General features: G+C 41.9%; 1 protein-coding gene across 3 annotated transcripts in view; it reads left to right on the forward strand.

Annotated features, from left to right (window-relative positions):
* Window positions 1-17,533, forward strand: part of LOC116843725 — a 118,874-nt gene extending 101,341 nt beyond the window's left edge. The window contains exons 2-12 of one of the 3 annotated variants that reach the window (XM_032814406.1): window positions 3,806-3,893; window positions 5,523-5,792; window positions 9,535-9,801; window positions 10,310-10,648; window positions 10,736-10,855; window positions 11,643-11,818; window positions 12,450-12,738; window positions 13,530-13,611; window positions 13,716-13,860; window positions 13,947-14,136; window positions 14,307-17,528. In XM_032814406.1, coding sequence (XP_032670297.1) covers window positions 3,806-3,893; window positions 5,523-5,792; window positions 9,535-9,801; window positions 10,310-10,648; window positions 10,736-10,855; window positions 11,643-11,818; window positions 12,450-12,738; window positions 13,530-13,611; window positions 13,716-13,860; window positions 13,947-14,136; window positions 14,307-14,458 — 2,118 coding nt within the window. In that variant the 3' untranslated portion in view covers window positions 14,459-17,528. Of the gene's footprint in view, window positions 1-3,805; window positions 3,894-5,522; window positions 5,793-9,534; window positions 9,802-10,309; window positions 10,649-10,735; window positions 10,856-11,642; window positions 11,819-12,449; window positions 12,739-13,529; window positions 13,612-13,715; window positions 13,861-13,946; window positions 14,137-14,306 lie in introns of all 3 variants that reach the window. The other 2 variants (XM_032814409.1, XM_032814408.1) reach the window with 2 other exon arrangements.
* Window positions 17,534-18,283: the final 750 nt, after the last annotated feature.

Consider the following 18,283-nt stretch of genomic DNA (forward strand, 5'->3'; position numbering starts at 1 on the left):
GGGGGGGGGGGACCGGTTGTGACGTAAAGGTCAGGGCTCGATGTACGCGTACACGCAGAATAACTTTTCCCGTCGGCGTGTCGGGGACAGCACGCGTTCCCCGCACGTGGTGCACGTGGCACGTACGCAATCGTTAAGGTCGTTCGAGCTACCGTGTCCGTGTACTCTGTACCACCGCTACTCTCGATGCGCGCCTTCTCCACGCGAATTGGAGCGCGAGAGTACTCTGCGATCGCAGATAGAGGTGAGCAATTCATTTATCGTTACGCTTGTTACGCTCAGACGGTGATGTGAGCTCTGTCGAGGCCCGAAGAGACGTGTGTGTAAACTAAGACGTATTAATTTGAACGGGATTTTGTGCCCTCGAGATCTAATAATCTGATATAATTTCATTTGAGAATCTGTGGTAATTTAATAATCGAAAAGCATGCGGTAAGATTCTCAAGCCGGCAGGCGTGTTCTTGCATAATGCTCCAACTTATTGCCTGCATCTTGACCGAAGGGAACTCGAGCGGGGGTTGAAACACAAGAAATTCTATGCTCACGTCGACTCGGATTGGCTTTGACATCTTACGTGCAGAATTTTTATATTTCTCGTATTTTAGATTTTTTTTTTCTGATAACGAGAATCTTTTGGTTTATTTGTTCATTTTTATTAATTAATTAATCATTGCCATATCATATTATATTACTGGAATGTATAATAAATAATCTTTGGTCATTGTCAGATAAAATAAAGATTGTATTTTTGCGTTGTTATAATTTTATGAGATAATGTATGCGCCGTTTTAATCTATGATCTTCTGTCACTCTTAGCGTACATTGCTTCGTAAGATTAAAATGATCAAAGTGTAATCATCCCACAGTAAGTCTGAGAAATCTGCAAGTATTTGTTACACGACCTAATCCATCATATATGTCGTTATATCATCATATCACATCGTCACATTATAATATCGTATCGTATCATCATATACGTATTATATTGTACCATATCATATGATTTCACATTAGATTTTATCAAAATTCAATACATGAATACATTATTATCCACGACTTATCAGTCGTAAAATCCGCGCGCACCTCGCTGGAGGTATACGCGCCATACAAAAGGTGACGTTAATCCCCGGAAATCCGAGTTCCTCAGGTAACTCGTGACCCCAGGTGCGGGACAAAGGAATCCGCATGCGCCTCTTCCGGGCGTTTCTTTCACCTCGGCGCGACGGTGCGCGCATTAATCTTCGTAACAGTGCATCAACCTGCCTACCGAGCGCACCTAAGCGCATTCCTCATTGTTAGCGCGCGCGACTTTGCCACGACGACGTTGCATCTCGCGGTGGGTGCGGGAGGCCATGGCGGCGAGGCCACGGGGGCGCGCAGAGATGGTGAGGGAAGGATGAACCTTTGGCCTCGGTGCAGGCCACAGCTCTCGTGGCTCTCGTTCCCTCTCGCGTCTTACGACGTAGCTCCATTATACTCGATGACCTCGAACCTTCGTCGTTCAGACTACATACTACATGTACATATATATACATGCGACTGCTCTTGATCCGTTCGGACATAATCGCACGATCGCATCTGCGTCATTCTCGTTATCGCATTATCGTGATGCGGATTGCCAAGGGACAGGTATACGCGAGCAGGGTGGGAAAAGTTGGCTAACGAAGCCGATGAAAAGTCGCCGATCAACAGTGTTGATCGACAATCGTGCGAAAATCAGCGCGAACAAGGACGGGCATTGTGGCGTGGGAATTTTTAGCGCCCAGTAAAGAAAGAATAATGCACGATGAAACGCCACAAGTGAACAATCAAACAGTACTGTCTCATTTGTGCCACTCACGTCTTTTCACGTTTATCATTTGCTCTGTCCGTTTTGTCATCCGACGATGTTTCTTTTTCTTTGCCGACCCTCGATGGTCAGCATGTTTGACAGACGCACATGCTATGCATATGGCCCACATGCTGAGAGGATTTACGACGGTAATGTACTTGACCGAATCGCAAGAATTACCTGTCGTGCAGGACCACCTGACGAAAGAAAGATTGGTTGTAAAGTAAGATAAAGATCCCAATCCTCCCAAACACGTGCTTAATCCGTAGATTTTTATTGCTTTATTGTTTGGTCCATAAATACATATATTCTATGTTGGAAATTTCAATATTCGTATCTAAAAGGATATAAGGACAAGTGTAATTTCGTAGATTGCACTGTTTTTCTATTTGGTTTATGTGGAATTGCAAATGTTTCTAGAGTAAAAGTGCAAATGTATATTTTTTATAAAAAACAAAAAAGTTCCTTTTTACAACATTTTTTCTGTTTTTCATGCAACTTGGTGTCTCTCTCTTTCCATACGTTGTACATATATTTCATACATTTATACTTTCGCTCTGTAAAAGCATTTGCAATTCTATGCAACCAGACAGAGTAAAACAGTGCAAACTGCGAAACTGCCTTATGCAGTAATCAACATTCCCCGGATTAGATACGGGTCCGGGGATTGACATTTTTATCTCAACTCGCGATTTATTTTCGACCTGCGCGCCTGACGGTCGAATTATTTCTCGTGCGACGTCGTCGCGATTACCGCGAGATAACAGATAAGCATATTAAATGCGGAATGTGAGAAACCGATCTCTCTCTCTTTCCCTCGCGAGCCATGCAAAACCCGTCCTGTCGACGCAGGACGAGGATCCTAGGACGCGACGGACGACATGGAGAAATAGCCGCGGGAGGTGGAGGCGCGGCTAAGCTTGGCGAGACGAGGCGAAGAGAGATGGAGAGGAATAAGTCTGCCGCGTACCACTTGCGGGAAAGGAAACAAAAAAGAAAGGAGAAACGACACGAGAAGGAAACTAGGAAGCGGTTTCGCGAGCAAAATGCGTGCGCGGGAAATCGACCGTTCGTATGCTCCTAACTGGTGGTACTGGTAGTAGTAGTAGTAGTAGTAGTAAGTAGTAGTATTACAGACCCGGCAGCGGCGCGGTTTCCTCGATCGGAGGATCCTGGTAGGATCGTCCTGGGACTTTTACGCGCGGACCCGTTCGACGGACGTCGATCATGCACCACGCGCCGCGCTGATGAGCCATGTTTCCTGATTAACTGGATAGCCGATTAACTCTACTTCGCTCTATCGATGGGTTTCCATCTGGCCGCGGGAGGATTATCCCGTATTTATGCGCGCTCGATCGTTCGCCGGTGTAATTTCGCCGCGTATTTGCGTTACGAGCTACTGATCCGCGTCGTTCGTTCTCGTCCTGGCGGCTGCCAGGTGCTGCAATCTCCCTCCGAAACGCGCTACTTCGCGTCTTACAGACGATCATCGATAGGACTCTTATTAAGTGTGCGTGTGATTCTCTGCTTTTTATTATATTATTAAGTACATGGAGTAATTGAAATATCAAATTGTGAAAGTATTAAGTCGCCAAGTATGTGTCACCGATGTGTGGAGCCTACTTAGCTCGGCCATTTATCAGATTCAACACTAGAATTGCACTGAAAGAAGAAATATCTAGAAAATAAGGAGACAGTATTTTCACTCGAAATACGATAGTGAAGATATTGCCATTGAAAATTGCAAGTATAAATGTCTCATTCCAATGCGGAGTGGCTCTTCAGTTTCGAGTAACCCGCTGGTCAGTCTGCCTTTCGAGTGAAATTTCACTCCAAGGAATTTAGCGAGTAGTTACCGGACGAAGAGAAAAATACGCTTGACGTAATTAATTAATTAACTTCTACGTATATTTAACATAAAAATACATTTAAGAACGTTTAATTACGAATGTATAACTAAGGTTCCCATTACAGATGGGCTCGTTCACGATCGGGAGGGTGGCGTGTGCAACCGCGAGCCTGATATTCGTAGTGCTATTAACGAGTGGTGACGCCGCGTTGGGTAAGTTTCTACCTCGAAATTAGCCGAAAGCTTTTGTCACAAATCCAAGGGAAGATTCCATTCCTCTAAATCGCGCTCGATGAAATTCTTCCGAGAAATGTCGAATCGAAGCAAACATGATGACGAATTATAGTCACAACAAATGACATTAATAACGTTCTATGTAGCAGAAACTTATTGAGAAAACTTCTTTAGAAAACCGTTCAAAGACATCATAAAGACATCCTACTTTTTTCCAAACGTCTTTTAGAACTTTTTAAGACGTATTCTGGGAAACTTTTGTGCTACCTGAACAGAGTGATTCAAAATAAGCACTTGTCCTTGGAAAGACGTATTCCTAATCAAATTCTAAGACGATATTTTTCCCTTTGCAAAAATTTGTCCAGAGCTTAGTTTTTAATAAATAAAAATAGTTAGTGTATATATCATACGTCGAATACAGGAGACAGACAAGAGCGACGCAACTTCTTATTATACGCGGGTACTTATGTGAGACGCCTACCGCGATCAGCTGACATACACGCATACATTCAAACTTTCTTTTTCTTTCTTATTCATTTATTCGCTTTTTTGTGAGAATAGCGGAAAATGTATTTACGCGGAAAAAAGGATTTGCTACAGCAGCAAACTAATTTACTATATATGGACAGTTAAACATAATTTACTGCGTTAGCTACTTTTTCTTTGCTGCAATAACCTATTTCTTTACTTTGGATAACAAGAAAATTTTCTCTTGCAAAAAAGTAGCTAAAGTAGTAAATTATGTTTAATCCATCTGTAGCAAATTTGTTGCGTTAGTCACTTTTCTTGCTGTACGAGCAGATTTTATTGTTATCATAGCAAAGAAATAGATTCCTGAAGCAAAGAAAAACTAGCTAACGCAGCGAATTATGTTTAACTGTCCATATATAGCAAATTAGTTTGCTGCTGCAGTAAATCCTTTTTTTCCGTGTGCATAAATGCATTTTCTCCTATCCTCGCAAAAAAAAAAAAAAACGAATGAATGAGTGAAAGAAAAAAAGAGAAAGTTTGAATGTATATATGCGTGTATATCAGCTGATCGCGGTAGGCGACACGTAAGCATCCGTATGTAATAGGGTGTCGCGCCGCCCCTGTCTATCTCCTGTATCCGACCTCTGTATATATGATACGCTATTTTTATTTATAATTTAAAAACTAAGTTCTGAACAAATTTTTGCAAAAGGAAAAATTATCTCAGAATTCGATTAGGATACGTTTTTCTAAGGACAAGTGGTTTTTTTATTTTTAAACACCCTGTACACACTAGTCCTTCGTGAGTCATCTTGGGAACAGTTAAAATTTCAGTTGTTTGTTCTGCTAAAATTTTTCTAAAAGAAAAAGTTACAAATTGAGAGCTAAACAACGTTTTGACTAGAAAATGGAAATCTGAAATGATGAGAAAAAAAGTTTACCTCGATTTTTTGTTCATTCATGAGGAGAAAAGTGGTCACGAAACAAACCGCGTGAGCAAAAAAAAGAGAAGCGGACGAAGACTTAATAGTCATTTGTCGCCATTGACATATCATTGTGTTTAGAACCGAAGTAGCTTACACGGACGATGATGACGTCGGCACGTCCCGTAAATGCGAAGTTGCTTCCTCATTTCAGCCAGGACCGCATTTGAGAAACTCACCGACTACGATTACCGCGGCACCACCTATTACAGCGTGAGGAATCTGTCGTTGTACGAGTGCCAAGGATGGTGCAGGGAAGAGCCAGAGTGTCAGGCCGCCGCATTCTCGTTCGTCGTGAATCCCTTGGCGCCGATGCAGGACACTCTCTGCCAGCTGCAGAACGAAACGGCCGCCACGAATCCGGCCGCGCAGCCTCAGAGAGCCGCCAATATGTACTATATGACGAAATTGCAAATCAGATCTGGTGAGCGAACGCGGAATGTTAACGCACGCGTGAGGTCTTCGATACGTTCGTCCCATCTGGCGTTTTGATGATACTTCCTTCTCCCAAATTAACTCCTTGGAACCTCCAAATTAATCGTGATTCATCAAAAAGCGGCGCGGAATATGTATATATACTCTGAATTGCTAAGTAAAACATGAAACATTTTTTAAAGTTTTATTATTTTCATAATTATTTTACACTCAAATCTCATTAGGACCAAAATCAATACATCTACAATTTTTATGTCAAAAGCACTTCAAATTTTGTGAATTATACATATTCCAAAGATATGAAACCCTGATAACCTGCTATTGTGGGGATAACGAGTTCAACAGATTAAAAGATCTATATGATTGTCTCGATCCTTCCGAATTGCTGGTTGTTTTATTTTAGACGTTATATTAGACATTACTTCAGACGTTATATTAGACGGAAAGAACCAAAGAATGTTTAATAAGTCGACAGCAGATAACCTAGAATTGTTATCTCGAAAGACATCGACTTGCTTTCATTTTCGCGACAAATTGAAGAAAAAACTTTGTTCAGATTGTGTCCACTCATTTAGTTCCATTCCTTCGTTTTCTGTGTTAATACAGAGCGAAAGAAATAGAAAACGGTAACGTAGGAATAATAGAGTTGGTTTCCTGCTTGCAGCACAACAGAACAGCCGACACAGTAGCGCGCAGCATTTTACGACCTTTTCGATCCTACGTGAGAAAAAGCATAGGTAGCTACCAACGGTTCCACTCAATGATTTCTCCCAGTTCATTAATGTATTAACGTCTTCTTTTCTATCGTATAATTTTCGTCCCGTTGATTTTCGTTCCAGTCCCAAATGTTACTAAATCTTCCTTACACAGCTATCGTCCTTACTAATCCTTTTTTTTTATTATGTAGCACTTTCCACTTCTTGGTTATGGAAAACAGGAACAAATAAAACGAAACACGTAGAGATCGTGCGCAGCATAATATGAGCAACGGATAATCCCAAGTCGCGAAACCTGTTCACGTGGACCGAAATATATAACAGAACGTGTCGTGCAACGGGGATTCCTTTTTCGTGTCAAATAGTACGATTTCGTGATTTCCAAAAAGGATCAGATCAAAACAAATACCGTTTCTATTGCGCGGAATATCTGACTATCTGCTTGCCTCCCCAAATAGACACCAAAAGAATATATATTTAGAGATTTAAGATAGTTTATTCTATTGTTATTTCAATTGAGGTCTCTTTTTTAGAGGAGCAACGATACGTGAGACACGTTATTTTTTTCATCGCCAAATGTCTTCAAGGCCATCATTTCTAACAAGCATTATCAGATTGTCTCGTCTTTCAAACACGCATTCCTTTTGCTTTTTCTTTGTACTAAAAGTTTAGGATACGGTTAGAAATGATGAACAGTATGTGGAACCACATACCACGTCGGGGACGACGTAAAAGATTTACAAAAAAGCATAAACCTCTGAACAAACGAATATATTTATAGGACAAGTACAACAGGTTGATCATGAAAGTATTATTGTTATTTCAGCGCGTTCCCTTTTTCCATTATCGAGCTGTTTTGTTATAGTGCCATCAGATCGTTAGTTACGCATGAGACCGTGTCGAATCATGCGTTAGACCTACGCTACCTGCGATATTACATTCAACGAAATAGGACGAAATGTCCATTCACGATTCTTGGAAAATGGACTATTTTTAGTTTTATCTATCGTGGGAACACGCAAGCAAAAAACATCGGTTGTCGTACGATAAAAGAGCACAATCCATCTGTCTTCATAATTTCTTTCTTTCTTTTAGAAACGTTGACTTTTTTATTTTAAGTATTGGGACAGAAAAAATATAAAAAATGGAAAAATAACTTTATTTGGTGAAGCGGAAAAAAATTGCATGTACATTTCAAAAATTCTACTCACTTATAATTTATAAATTACGAAGAGTTTTTCTTTGCAAACATCTGAAATTGAGGTTATTTTGAATCGACCTATAAAGGTTTTTCGTCATGGGTCAACGATTTCACGTTTTTAAAGTACGACATGTGTTAGCATCCCATACGCTGTGAAACTGCACTGGCGTGAAATTATTGTTGAAAAACATGTCGAATAGGATTCGTGTTTTTTCCAAATTTATCGAAAATTCGATCATTTTAAGATTAAATCCTAAAATGATGGAATAGGCCATGAATAGGTGCGTGGATCATAAAATATTTGAGAGAATTTTTAAGTTTAGTGCATTGAGAAGAAATACTTGAGAATTTCTTTGTGGGATATAAAGTTTATTTTTGTGAAATAAGATTTATGTCTCAAAAAAAATAGAGTGGGTAAGTTCTCATAAGTTTTTAACTCCATTTTGTGATATTCGAAATCTTAAATTATTTTTTGATAAAATTGTAAAACTGTTCATGTGTATTGTCGCTCGACATCGGATAGCGACGGTGCAGTATTATTGAGGCTACAAAAAAAAAAGAAATATTTCAAACAGTCACTTCATAAATAATCATAAATAATCATACCGGTTTACCAATTCTGGCGGTAATCTGTCCAGAACGAGCGATTTGTCAGTAGCGGCGACGGTCAGGAATTTATACGATCGACGGTGATTCATCCGTGAAGGAGTCACGCGTCGGTTCGTTGGCACTGCTTTCGTTGTCGACGGCGACTTTAGCGCCAGTTTCGAGGGCGTAACAAAAGAAATCGGAACGGCGAACAGGCCCGGCCGAAATACATTCCGGGTGTGTATGCCAAAAAGCACGGTCTACGTGCGTCATCGTCGGCGTAAACGCGTGCCAAGTCACATGCCGGCGGCTCGTGATTTCTCTCGGCGTGTTCGGGTCTTTCGCCGCGAACCGTAATCCGCGAAGACCGTCGCGCGACCACTTCTCCTTTGAAATGATTTAAATAATCCGACTACTCGAGATACCTTAACATGTTGACTGTCTAACTCCAAGTGGTGAATAACATTGCAGCACGTGTAATAATCTGGAACAAATGGAACTCGAACATTTAAAAACTAGACTGTCTGCTAGAAGAAGGACTTTTGTTATACGCTTAAGATCGAAATTTTACAAAATGGCGAAATTTTACAAAACTTCGAAGTTAAAAAATCCTTTTTATTTGTCTCTTTTTTTATCATTTGGTTTTTCTGGGAAAAATACTAATTTTGGAAATTTTCCAAAGGATTCATTCTTCGATAAATTTGATTTTTATAGTTTTTGAATTTCATCCCATTTATTTCAGATTATTAACACGAGCTATTATATTCATCGATTATCTGACAACATCAGGCTCAGCGCGTAAGAATCTGGGCGGAATTCAGTTTTTTAAATAATTTATTTATATTTAAGATAATGATAAATAGTATGGTAAAAAGCTTGTATGTTGGTACTTTTACTCATTTCTTAAAAAAAAAAAAATTGTAAAAACCTCATCTTTTGGCATCTAAACTAGAACCTCCTCTTAAAGAGCCTAACAGAGAAATGACTCGTTTATTGCTTCCACGAAAACGTGTCGACCCGGGTAATAATTACACGTTTTCATTAGAACTGTCCCACCTATCTGAAGCGATGAAACATACAGTAAGTCCCGCGTAGAATCTGCCAAACTGCACGCATAGTAACGCGGTGTCATCAACGACCAGATGTAACGAATCGTGTCGCTAAGGTATAAGATTGCGGCCCGGGAGATGAGATCGCCTGTCTTTACGCGTCATGCGTTATTTTAGAGAACGTCTGTTTGCGGCCGTGGGCGTTTGAGCGCATCCCGAATAAAATGATTCGCGGCTTGGACAACGCGCTAATTTACACCTCCACGAAGGAGGCCTGTCTCGCGGCCTGCTTGAATGAGCATCGTTTCACCTGCCGATCCGTGGAGTATAATTATGTGACGCTGCAGTGCCACCTGGGCGACTCGGATCGCCGGACAACGGGGCAGTACGTTCAATTCGTGGACGCGCAGGGGGTGGATTACTTCGAGAATTTATGCTTGAAAGGTAAAAAGGAGAGAAATAAATCGGCTTGAAGGCTAAGAAAGAGATTATACAGCGTGGGACTATTCGCCTGGAGTATCTTTAAAGTAAAAAATAAAAGCACCCTTCGGATCTTCGAAGTTTCTCTACCTAGAAAAAAGTGTCTTATGGCGATAAGCTACAAAAAATAAAGCATAACAGCTATAAAATACTACTTTCTAGCTGGAATAGCTTCGAAAGTTTGAAGACAATCTTGATTTTTTGCCTCGAAGATATTGGAAATGATAATAGTGATAAGAGTTTTTGTAATACCGTCTTTCAGGTACGGTAACGTTAAAGTACGTTCCGATATTCACTGCCAGTACTGTGAATATACAGTTTGTGTTACGTATCCTATAGATTTAAAGTATTGACACTGAATATCGGAACGTACTTTAGCGTTATCGTATCTGAGACACGATATTGTAAAAAATCCCTATTGCTTTATCCTATTAAGGACCCCTGATTTAATCGGCCACACAAATCCACGCAGGTAAGGAGGCCTGCAAGTCTCAGAGGATCTTCCAGATGCCCAGAATCGGTGTGGCAGACGACAAAGTAGCGCAATACGCCGGCCTACATTATTACACCGACAAGGAACTGCAGGTACAAAGCGAGTCCGCCTGCCGACTGGCCTGCGAGATCGAGAACGAGTTCCTCTGCCGCTCCTTCCTTTACCGCGGCGTTCCTCAGGGCTCGGCCTATAACTGCCACCTGTTCCACTTGGATCACTGGACCCTTCCGGACGGGCCGTCGACGTACCTGAACGCCGAGAGGCCCTTGATCGACAACGGTGAACGCGTCGGGACTTACTTCGAGAATTTCTGCGAGAGTAAGCGAACTCGAGCACTCGTCGCCCGAAGCGAGCTGAAGGCGCACGCGTGCACATGATTCTAGGGTATATTCGTATTCGTTTCAGAGGGTACCGGCCCGATAGCGGATACATTGCCCATCGTCTTCGAGACCACCGAAGACCCCACAATTAACAATCTCACCAGAAATGATATTAATTGCGACAAGACCGGGACCTGTTACGATGGTATGAAATTCACATCCTCTAACAATGCATACACCAAGAAGAAAGATTGGTTGTGTATTTATTAACGGAGCACAAATTATTTGTCAAAAGTCAAAACAGCGATAAGTATTTGAAAATGTAAAAGAAAACTATTAAGCGACTACGTTGGAATTTTATATATTCAATTAAGTAATATATTTGCTTTAAAAAAAATTATAAATGATTTTTTTAATATTTAGAATCAAAATAATAATTTTTAATTTTAAATTATTTTTTAATAAAAATATATTAATTATGTATATTAGATTCAAACGAATTTACTTGATATTTTTTTTAAGAATTTCTAAACATTTGTTATTCCTTTTGGCCTGAAAAAATAATTTGTTTTCTTAACATGACAATGACACAACTGTGTTTTAATTAAAAGGAATAGAATTTCTAGTTCTTAAGAATGAAATTTGTTTTACAAGGTCCAAGAATTTTATTTTCTTCGAGATTAATTAATTATTTTAATTCAACCAAACTTTTCTCTTTGCGTAAAAAAAAGAATTGCTTTCACGTAATTGAATTTTCTGTTGCCTGAGGACCACGCGAAAATTCGTTTGCAAGTACAAAACAATTTATGCAAAAGATTTCTATTCAGTCACTTACCTCAACTGACTTATGCAACCGAACATTTTCCATCGTGGCAACAGATATATCTTATCACCGAGTTTTCGTCTGGTCCTCATTCGCTTACACAAACTGAGACTTTTCCGCGTACAAGACACGACGGGCAATTTTTCTAACGAACGGTCGTTGATTCCAGTATCGGTCGACTGTAAAGACACTCGAATTGCCGTTCAAGTTCGCACTAATAAGCCCTTCAACGGACGCATCTACGCTCTTGGCCGATCGGAAACGTGCAATATCGACGTTATCAATAGCGATCTATTCAGGCTGGATCTCACGATGAGCGGTCAAGATTGTAATACTCAAAGTGTGGTAAGTGACGCATGACGTGACGGCAGAATGGCATGTTCCTTTTTTACTTCCAGAACTGGAGTAGGTGACACAAATAATCCACGCACATGCACGCTTAGAAGTCGGCGAGCTTAAGAATTCACACTTCTGTGTTGCACTCATAAACCACTTTTACCTAGACAGCACAAATTTCTAAAAGACGTCTTAAAGACGTTCCAAAAACATTCTATTTTATTCAAACATCTTTTATACGTTTTTCAGATGTTTTATTAGAAGCTGTTCGGCTATCGATGTATCCATTTTTTCGTCGATGTTATCCGACATTTTTTGTTTGATTTTCCACGTTTATTCGACTATTGTATCACGTGAAATACAGATTCATATTCTGAGCTTTTTTTTATCGCTGAAGATGCCTTTAAAAGTTACTTATAAGCCTTGGCTATAAATCATTTTTATAGACGTTTTTAGCGATAAAAGATGCAGTTTAAAATATGGATCACAATGTCTGATTTAAAAAAAAGGAGAAGCAGAGAAAACTTTTCCCTATATTTGAGTTTCTCGAAGATCGATAAAGAGCTTACGATAAATACGCACGCACCTATCTCTCTTTGAGTGCTTAATCTCTGTTCAAACTTTCTTTTCACCATGGCAGCGTGACGGTTTTCAGACTGGGATCTACTCGAACACGGTCGTACTGCAACACCATTCCGTGGTGATGACAAAGGCTGATAAAATCTACAAAGTTAAGTGTACATACGATATGTCTTCGAAGAATATCACCTTCGGCATGATGCCGATCAGAGACCCGGAAATGATCAGCATCACGAGCGCACCGGAGGCGCCGCCGCCGAGAATCCGCATCCTCGACAGCCGGTCGCGCGAGGTCGAGACAGTGCGTATCGGCGACAAGTTGACGTTCAGAATCGAAATTCCGGAGGACAGTAAGTTCGTTTCTTGTAAATTCAACTTTTTTAACCCTCTTAATATCATGAGTAATTGTCGTCGACTTCAAGCCATTTGTTAAAATCTCTTCGTTAGAAGGGGCGACGTAAAATATTGTATAAAATTTTGCGAATTGACATTTTTTGGCAATTAGTCACATACTAGTTCTTGTCTTTCACTAGCTTTCTCTTTAATCTCTTGTTCGGTTCAAGAGATTACACGTCCGACATGAAACACAGTCTAATTTTAAGCTTTATTTTAGCTTGAGAATTAGAGACTTCGACTAGCGCCGACTGCGCAGTCAGAATAGCAAACTTAGAATCGTGCAAGTAAAATTACTTTGTTTCTTTCTCTGTGTTATATATACAGAAAATTATTTCACCACGCAAAAGTGTCAGACGCGAACGCGCGTTTATGTAAAAAGACGTTGCTTTCAAAACAAAACGCGTCTTGTAAAATTAAGACGACAAATTATTTTTTCAAGCCAAAACGATTTATTTAAAGAAAACTACTAAACTTATGTAAAATTCAGATATTTATTTAGTAATTTTTTCTAAATAAATTCCCGAATATTGTTGCTATTTTAACCTGAAAAAAATAATTTTGCCTCCTTAATATATAACCAATCTTTTCTTTCCGTGTGATCGCGATCGTCATGGTATCAAGCGGATCCGAGGAGAGATCAGAATAATAGGAGGGTTAAAAAAGAAAAAAATACAAATTTAAAAAACGACATCGCCAATCTTTAATAATAATTCGCAAACAACTGACATTAACATTCTGTATGTAGCCCCATACGGCATTTTCGCTCGCAGTTGCGTAGCCATGGCAAAGGATTCAAAAAGCACGTTCCAGATTATCGACGACGAAGGGTCAGTCTAATATCTTTCTTAGCATTTATCCGTTGATTTATGATCGACGGAGAATACAAAGCGCATGTGGGACGAATTTGAATACGAAAGCGTATTATTTCCAGGTGTCCCGTCGATCCCTCCATCTTTCCCAGTTTCACGCCCGACGGTAACGCCCTGCAATCCGTGTACGAGGCCTTCAGGTTCACCGAGTCTTATGGCGTAATTTTCCAATGTAACGTCAAGTATTGTCTAGGACCGTGCGAGCCGGTAATTAGCCGATTAACTTCATTGCGTTATATTTCCGATAAACGATCATAAAACAGTAGTTTGAACGAGCCTGCCTCGCGTTGCAGGCCGTCTGCGAATGGGGCCGCGAATCCGTGGAATCGTGGGGCAAGAGGCGTAGGAGAAGCCTCGCCAACTCGACGGAGGAGAAGGCCGAGGATATGACTCTGTCGCAGGAGATCCTGGTGTTGGATTTCGGCGACGAGAAACAGTCCGACTTTCTGAAGAGTGATGCCAGCATAGACTTCAATGAAGCAGGTAAATAAGCAGAGAGGCTGTAAAAGCTGCGAAAAGGAACCGAGCGTGTCTCTCTCTCTCTCTCTCTCTCTCTCTCTCTTTCTTAGAGAGAAAGGAGAGAAAGAGAAACGCCGACCATAACTTGAGTGACAGGGTGTTGATGACCAAATAAGCATGACACTTATTTCCAGACAAAACAGTGACCATCGTGGAGCCGTGCCCGACGAAAACCTCGGTATTGGCGCTCGGGGTGACGTGCGCTCTGCTCGTGCTCATCTACATCTCCACGATCTTTTGTTACTACATGAAGAAGTGGTTGACACCTCGTAAGATGATGACTTAAAGGCTGAGGAAACGCTCACCCCGTGGAACGCGATCACGGAAGCAAATAAGGAAGACGATATCGAAGAGTGCGACAGTTCACACATTCACACACACACACACACACACACACACACACGCGCACACGCACGCACGTATTCACACGCGATACACAGCCACACTCGTGTATGGTAAGTTATCGAAAGATTCATACGTAGCGATAATTATTCGCTCTCTCATCCCTATTATATACCTGTTCATTGTCATTATATTTCCATCGACTTGAAACGGCTCGTAAGAGGGCGGACAAGGAGAAAAATCGTCGGACAATCGTACCATTTTCTAATGCGCGTTTGAATCGCATCTAATGCGATCGGTATTCTGCGCGGTGTGCTATCGACGACGATCACGGGGGTCGATTGTGTAACGTCCGGCTGCGCGAGTACCGGCTCCACATCGGTAACACTGACGCACACGGTTTCTGAGGGTACAGTTACGCTCGTTGGTACAAGTCGACACTTCCGACGGAGTCATTCGAGGGAGATTAATAATAGATCGTCTCGAAAATAAGTTTACGCGCACACACACACGCGTGCATACATACACACATACGCACACACGCATACACTGACATATACACAAAAGACTACCGACTGACGTGATGAAGATCACAAGGATCTCTTGTACCATATGTTGAAAGTAAACACCTACATATAACCGAGCTCTACGACGGTAGCGATGACGACTCGACTTGTCTCGATTTTTGTCTTGATTTTTAACGGAGGCTCGGCTCGAACGTACACCTGACTGTTCTCCAGGTGTGGCGGTGATATTATGTCAATCAGGCGAAAGGGAAGTCTCTCTGATCTGAGAAGTAGCTCGAGTCATGACGACGATATTATTGCATTTCGCGGTAGAACGCCAATAAAATATTACATCAGACGCACGAAGCGAGGCCTCCGATGTGTACACTCTTTGGCGCGTTTAACGACGTGTTCTTGGCGCGCGCGCAAGTCGCGCGCCGAGATATTGTTAAAATAGCGATCATAACTGATCTGTTGACACGGTCCGACTTGATGCGCGAGGGAAGCGTTGCTGCATCAGCGCGGCCGCGCGCGATCAAAATTTGCGTTCGTCGGTTCGCGCGCGTCCGATTTCGAGGGTGTTTATCGCAAAGTTGGCGAGCGACTCTTTTTCACACACGCACGCACACATACACACACACACACATACATACGCGCATACGGGATATGAATCGCGAAGCTCATTGCCGAGATCACCATGAACGTAACGAGAGTAGATTTTATTTAAGAATATTCTTAGAAATCAGCTAACTGTCTCATCCTCTAGCGGCTACTTCTGATCGGGTTGCAAAAAGAACAAGATCGAGCGCGCGAGTTGACTTGTCGCGGTGCTCGAGGCGAAATTTCCGATAGCTCGTATTAATGGTGGACGCGAGCCTGGTTGCTGTTTTCGGTCCTCGGAGATCGATTTGTAACCCGCATCAAGACTAGCGGTATTTAAAGGTTCACGCTTCACTAACGTCTCTAACGATACAAGTAGCGTTAAGATAGCGATTAAGCATGTAAGCATAGACGCGAGAGAAAGACGGAGAGAAAGGTGAAAACAGAGAGGAGAACGAACGAACGAGAAGAGACTTTCTCTTCTATTCCAACGGATTCTCGGAAGGCGGCTCGTACTTTTCCAGAACGAATAAATCAGTCGTGCAGGAAAAGAGATAAACGAGTGTTGAAATTAGTCGAGTAGCGACGACAGTGATGGTCGAGTAAAAGTGGTGATGGTCGAGTAAAAAAAAAAGGGAAAAGGGGAAAATTTCCTCTAGCTCCAGCTTAGAAACTAATCGAGATACTGATCTCTTGGAAGTAGCCGCCGAAGAAACTGCCGTTTTGGCATTTTTCGAGGTACCACTCACTGTTCGTGAGATTTGTGAATGAATGGAAGGAACACCCGAGCGTTCGGCTACCTGACTGTAGATTGCTTTCTGCGCGTTTATACCCGGAGCTCGAGGCGCTCTCGGGATTTTAGCCGTGCGGAAATATTAAGGTATACTCGAGGTACGACGTAGTGCGACGGCGGCACGCGCGCGCGTCGCCGTATATTAATATAATCCTCTAAGGACAATCATATTTTCTCAGTTTATCAGCTCCACTCAATTAATGGATATTCGCTGCGAATGTGCTCCGCCGAACACTCCCTCCCGATTTCGGCTCTCGAGATCTGTAAACGCGTTCAATCCGTAAACGCGAACGAACAATGCGCGACTTTTGATCTCGGGAAAGGCCCTGATGGAGTTTTTATTCTCCAGTTTGGAAGCAGATAAAGAATTTCCGATACATTTGTCCACTCAAATCGCCGAGTCATCGTTGAAATTATTCAACATCTGGCACATCTGGCGAGAGCAATCAGGAAGAGTATTTGGCGGATGAGAATTCGCTTCACACGAGCAGACATTACTGTATCCGCTTCGACTTCTTCACAGTCTATTATTAAGCGACCTATAGGCGATAAAATATGCATACCCGTTCCTCTGGGGACATTACGGCGACGTGTTAATCCGATACGACGAGCGATTCCTCTCGCGATAGAGACGTTACGTAATGATCTATAAACAGCATGAATTGGGTGGAGTAAATTAAAATTTCCGGTTAAGGTGCTTGCTATATGCAGGGGTCAGACTCTCTCGGTAATTGAATATTCTTCGGATGGAAACGCGCAGCACGGTAGAAATGCGACCGCGGGGTAAAATAGACCGACAGCTTCATCACGAAGTCAACGTTGAGTCGAACGAGAAATTTCTGCCAATTCGGCGGCTCTCTTGATGAAGCTGTCAGCTCTGGAAACAAGACACATTTTTCGTATTTGCGTTGCATTAAAATTAATTCGTCCACGAAACGTGTGTGACCCCTTGCGGTTTACGAAACCGTCTACAAAATGTATATATTATTAAGGCGGACTGCAGTAGGCATTGAGAGAAGAACACACACATACGCATCAACATGCATCAATCACATATATTTGTACCCTATTTATATACGTGAATGTTTCAGTAATTAAACTCAGATCAATTTTGACAGAATCGTTTTCCCTTCCTTCGCGATCGACCGTGTCCCGAATTCCCGATAATTTACGCGATGCATAAAATGCAAAATAATATATGTATTGCGTTCAATGCGCCTGACAAAAAGAAAGATTGACTTGAGTCAGCTAAAGCGTCATTCGCGAAAAACTCGGATCCGCACACGAGAAACGGTAGCAGTGTTTGCTTTCAGTCAATTTCATTAATGAATTTGTGGATTTGACTCACGATGAATCAACGCTTCAAAGGTGAGATCTCGACGGCCGACCGTGTAGCCGTTCGTGCTTTACAGCAGCTCCTGCCGTGTAAATAAATCATCGGTCTGGTCGAGCGCCAGAAAGCGCGAGGCATCGCATCGAACTCGTGACTAATCGATTTGTATGTAGAAACGTGTATTAGCGCTGCACGTGCGTTTATTATTGCGACGAGCAATTATAACCGGATATCGCTTGACAAAGATAGAGCACAAACATCGCGGATGCGCCTTGAAGTATTTGAAAATAGCGCCACAAAATACAAGGCCTCAGGACGTTTTCTCAAGCTCGATAACGCACGGCCGTGTGTTAAAAGAGTTCCGCGTGAGAAACGCGAAAGAAAGCACAATTCCGCGCGATGCAATTGGCCTTCCGTTCAAAATCGCCACGATCACGTCGGTAACCGCCACCTGCGGATAAAACAGCAGCCTTATCGAGCGTTTCGTTATTATACGCTCGGCCGATAAAGCGAGTCACGATACGGAATATGCGCGCC

The sequence above is a fragment of the Odontomachus brunneus genome, unplaced genomic scaffold (assembly GCF_010583005.1).
Source record: "Odontomachus brunneus isolate Ranch 3 - 2012 unplaced genomic scaffold, Obru_v1 Obru_scaffold_035, whole genome shotgun sequence".
NCBI lineage: Eukaryota > Metazoa > Arthropoda > Insecta > Hymenoptera > Formicidae > Odontomachus > Odontomachus brunneus.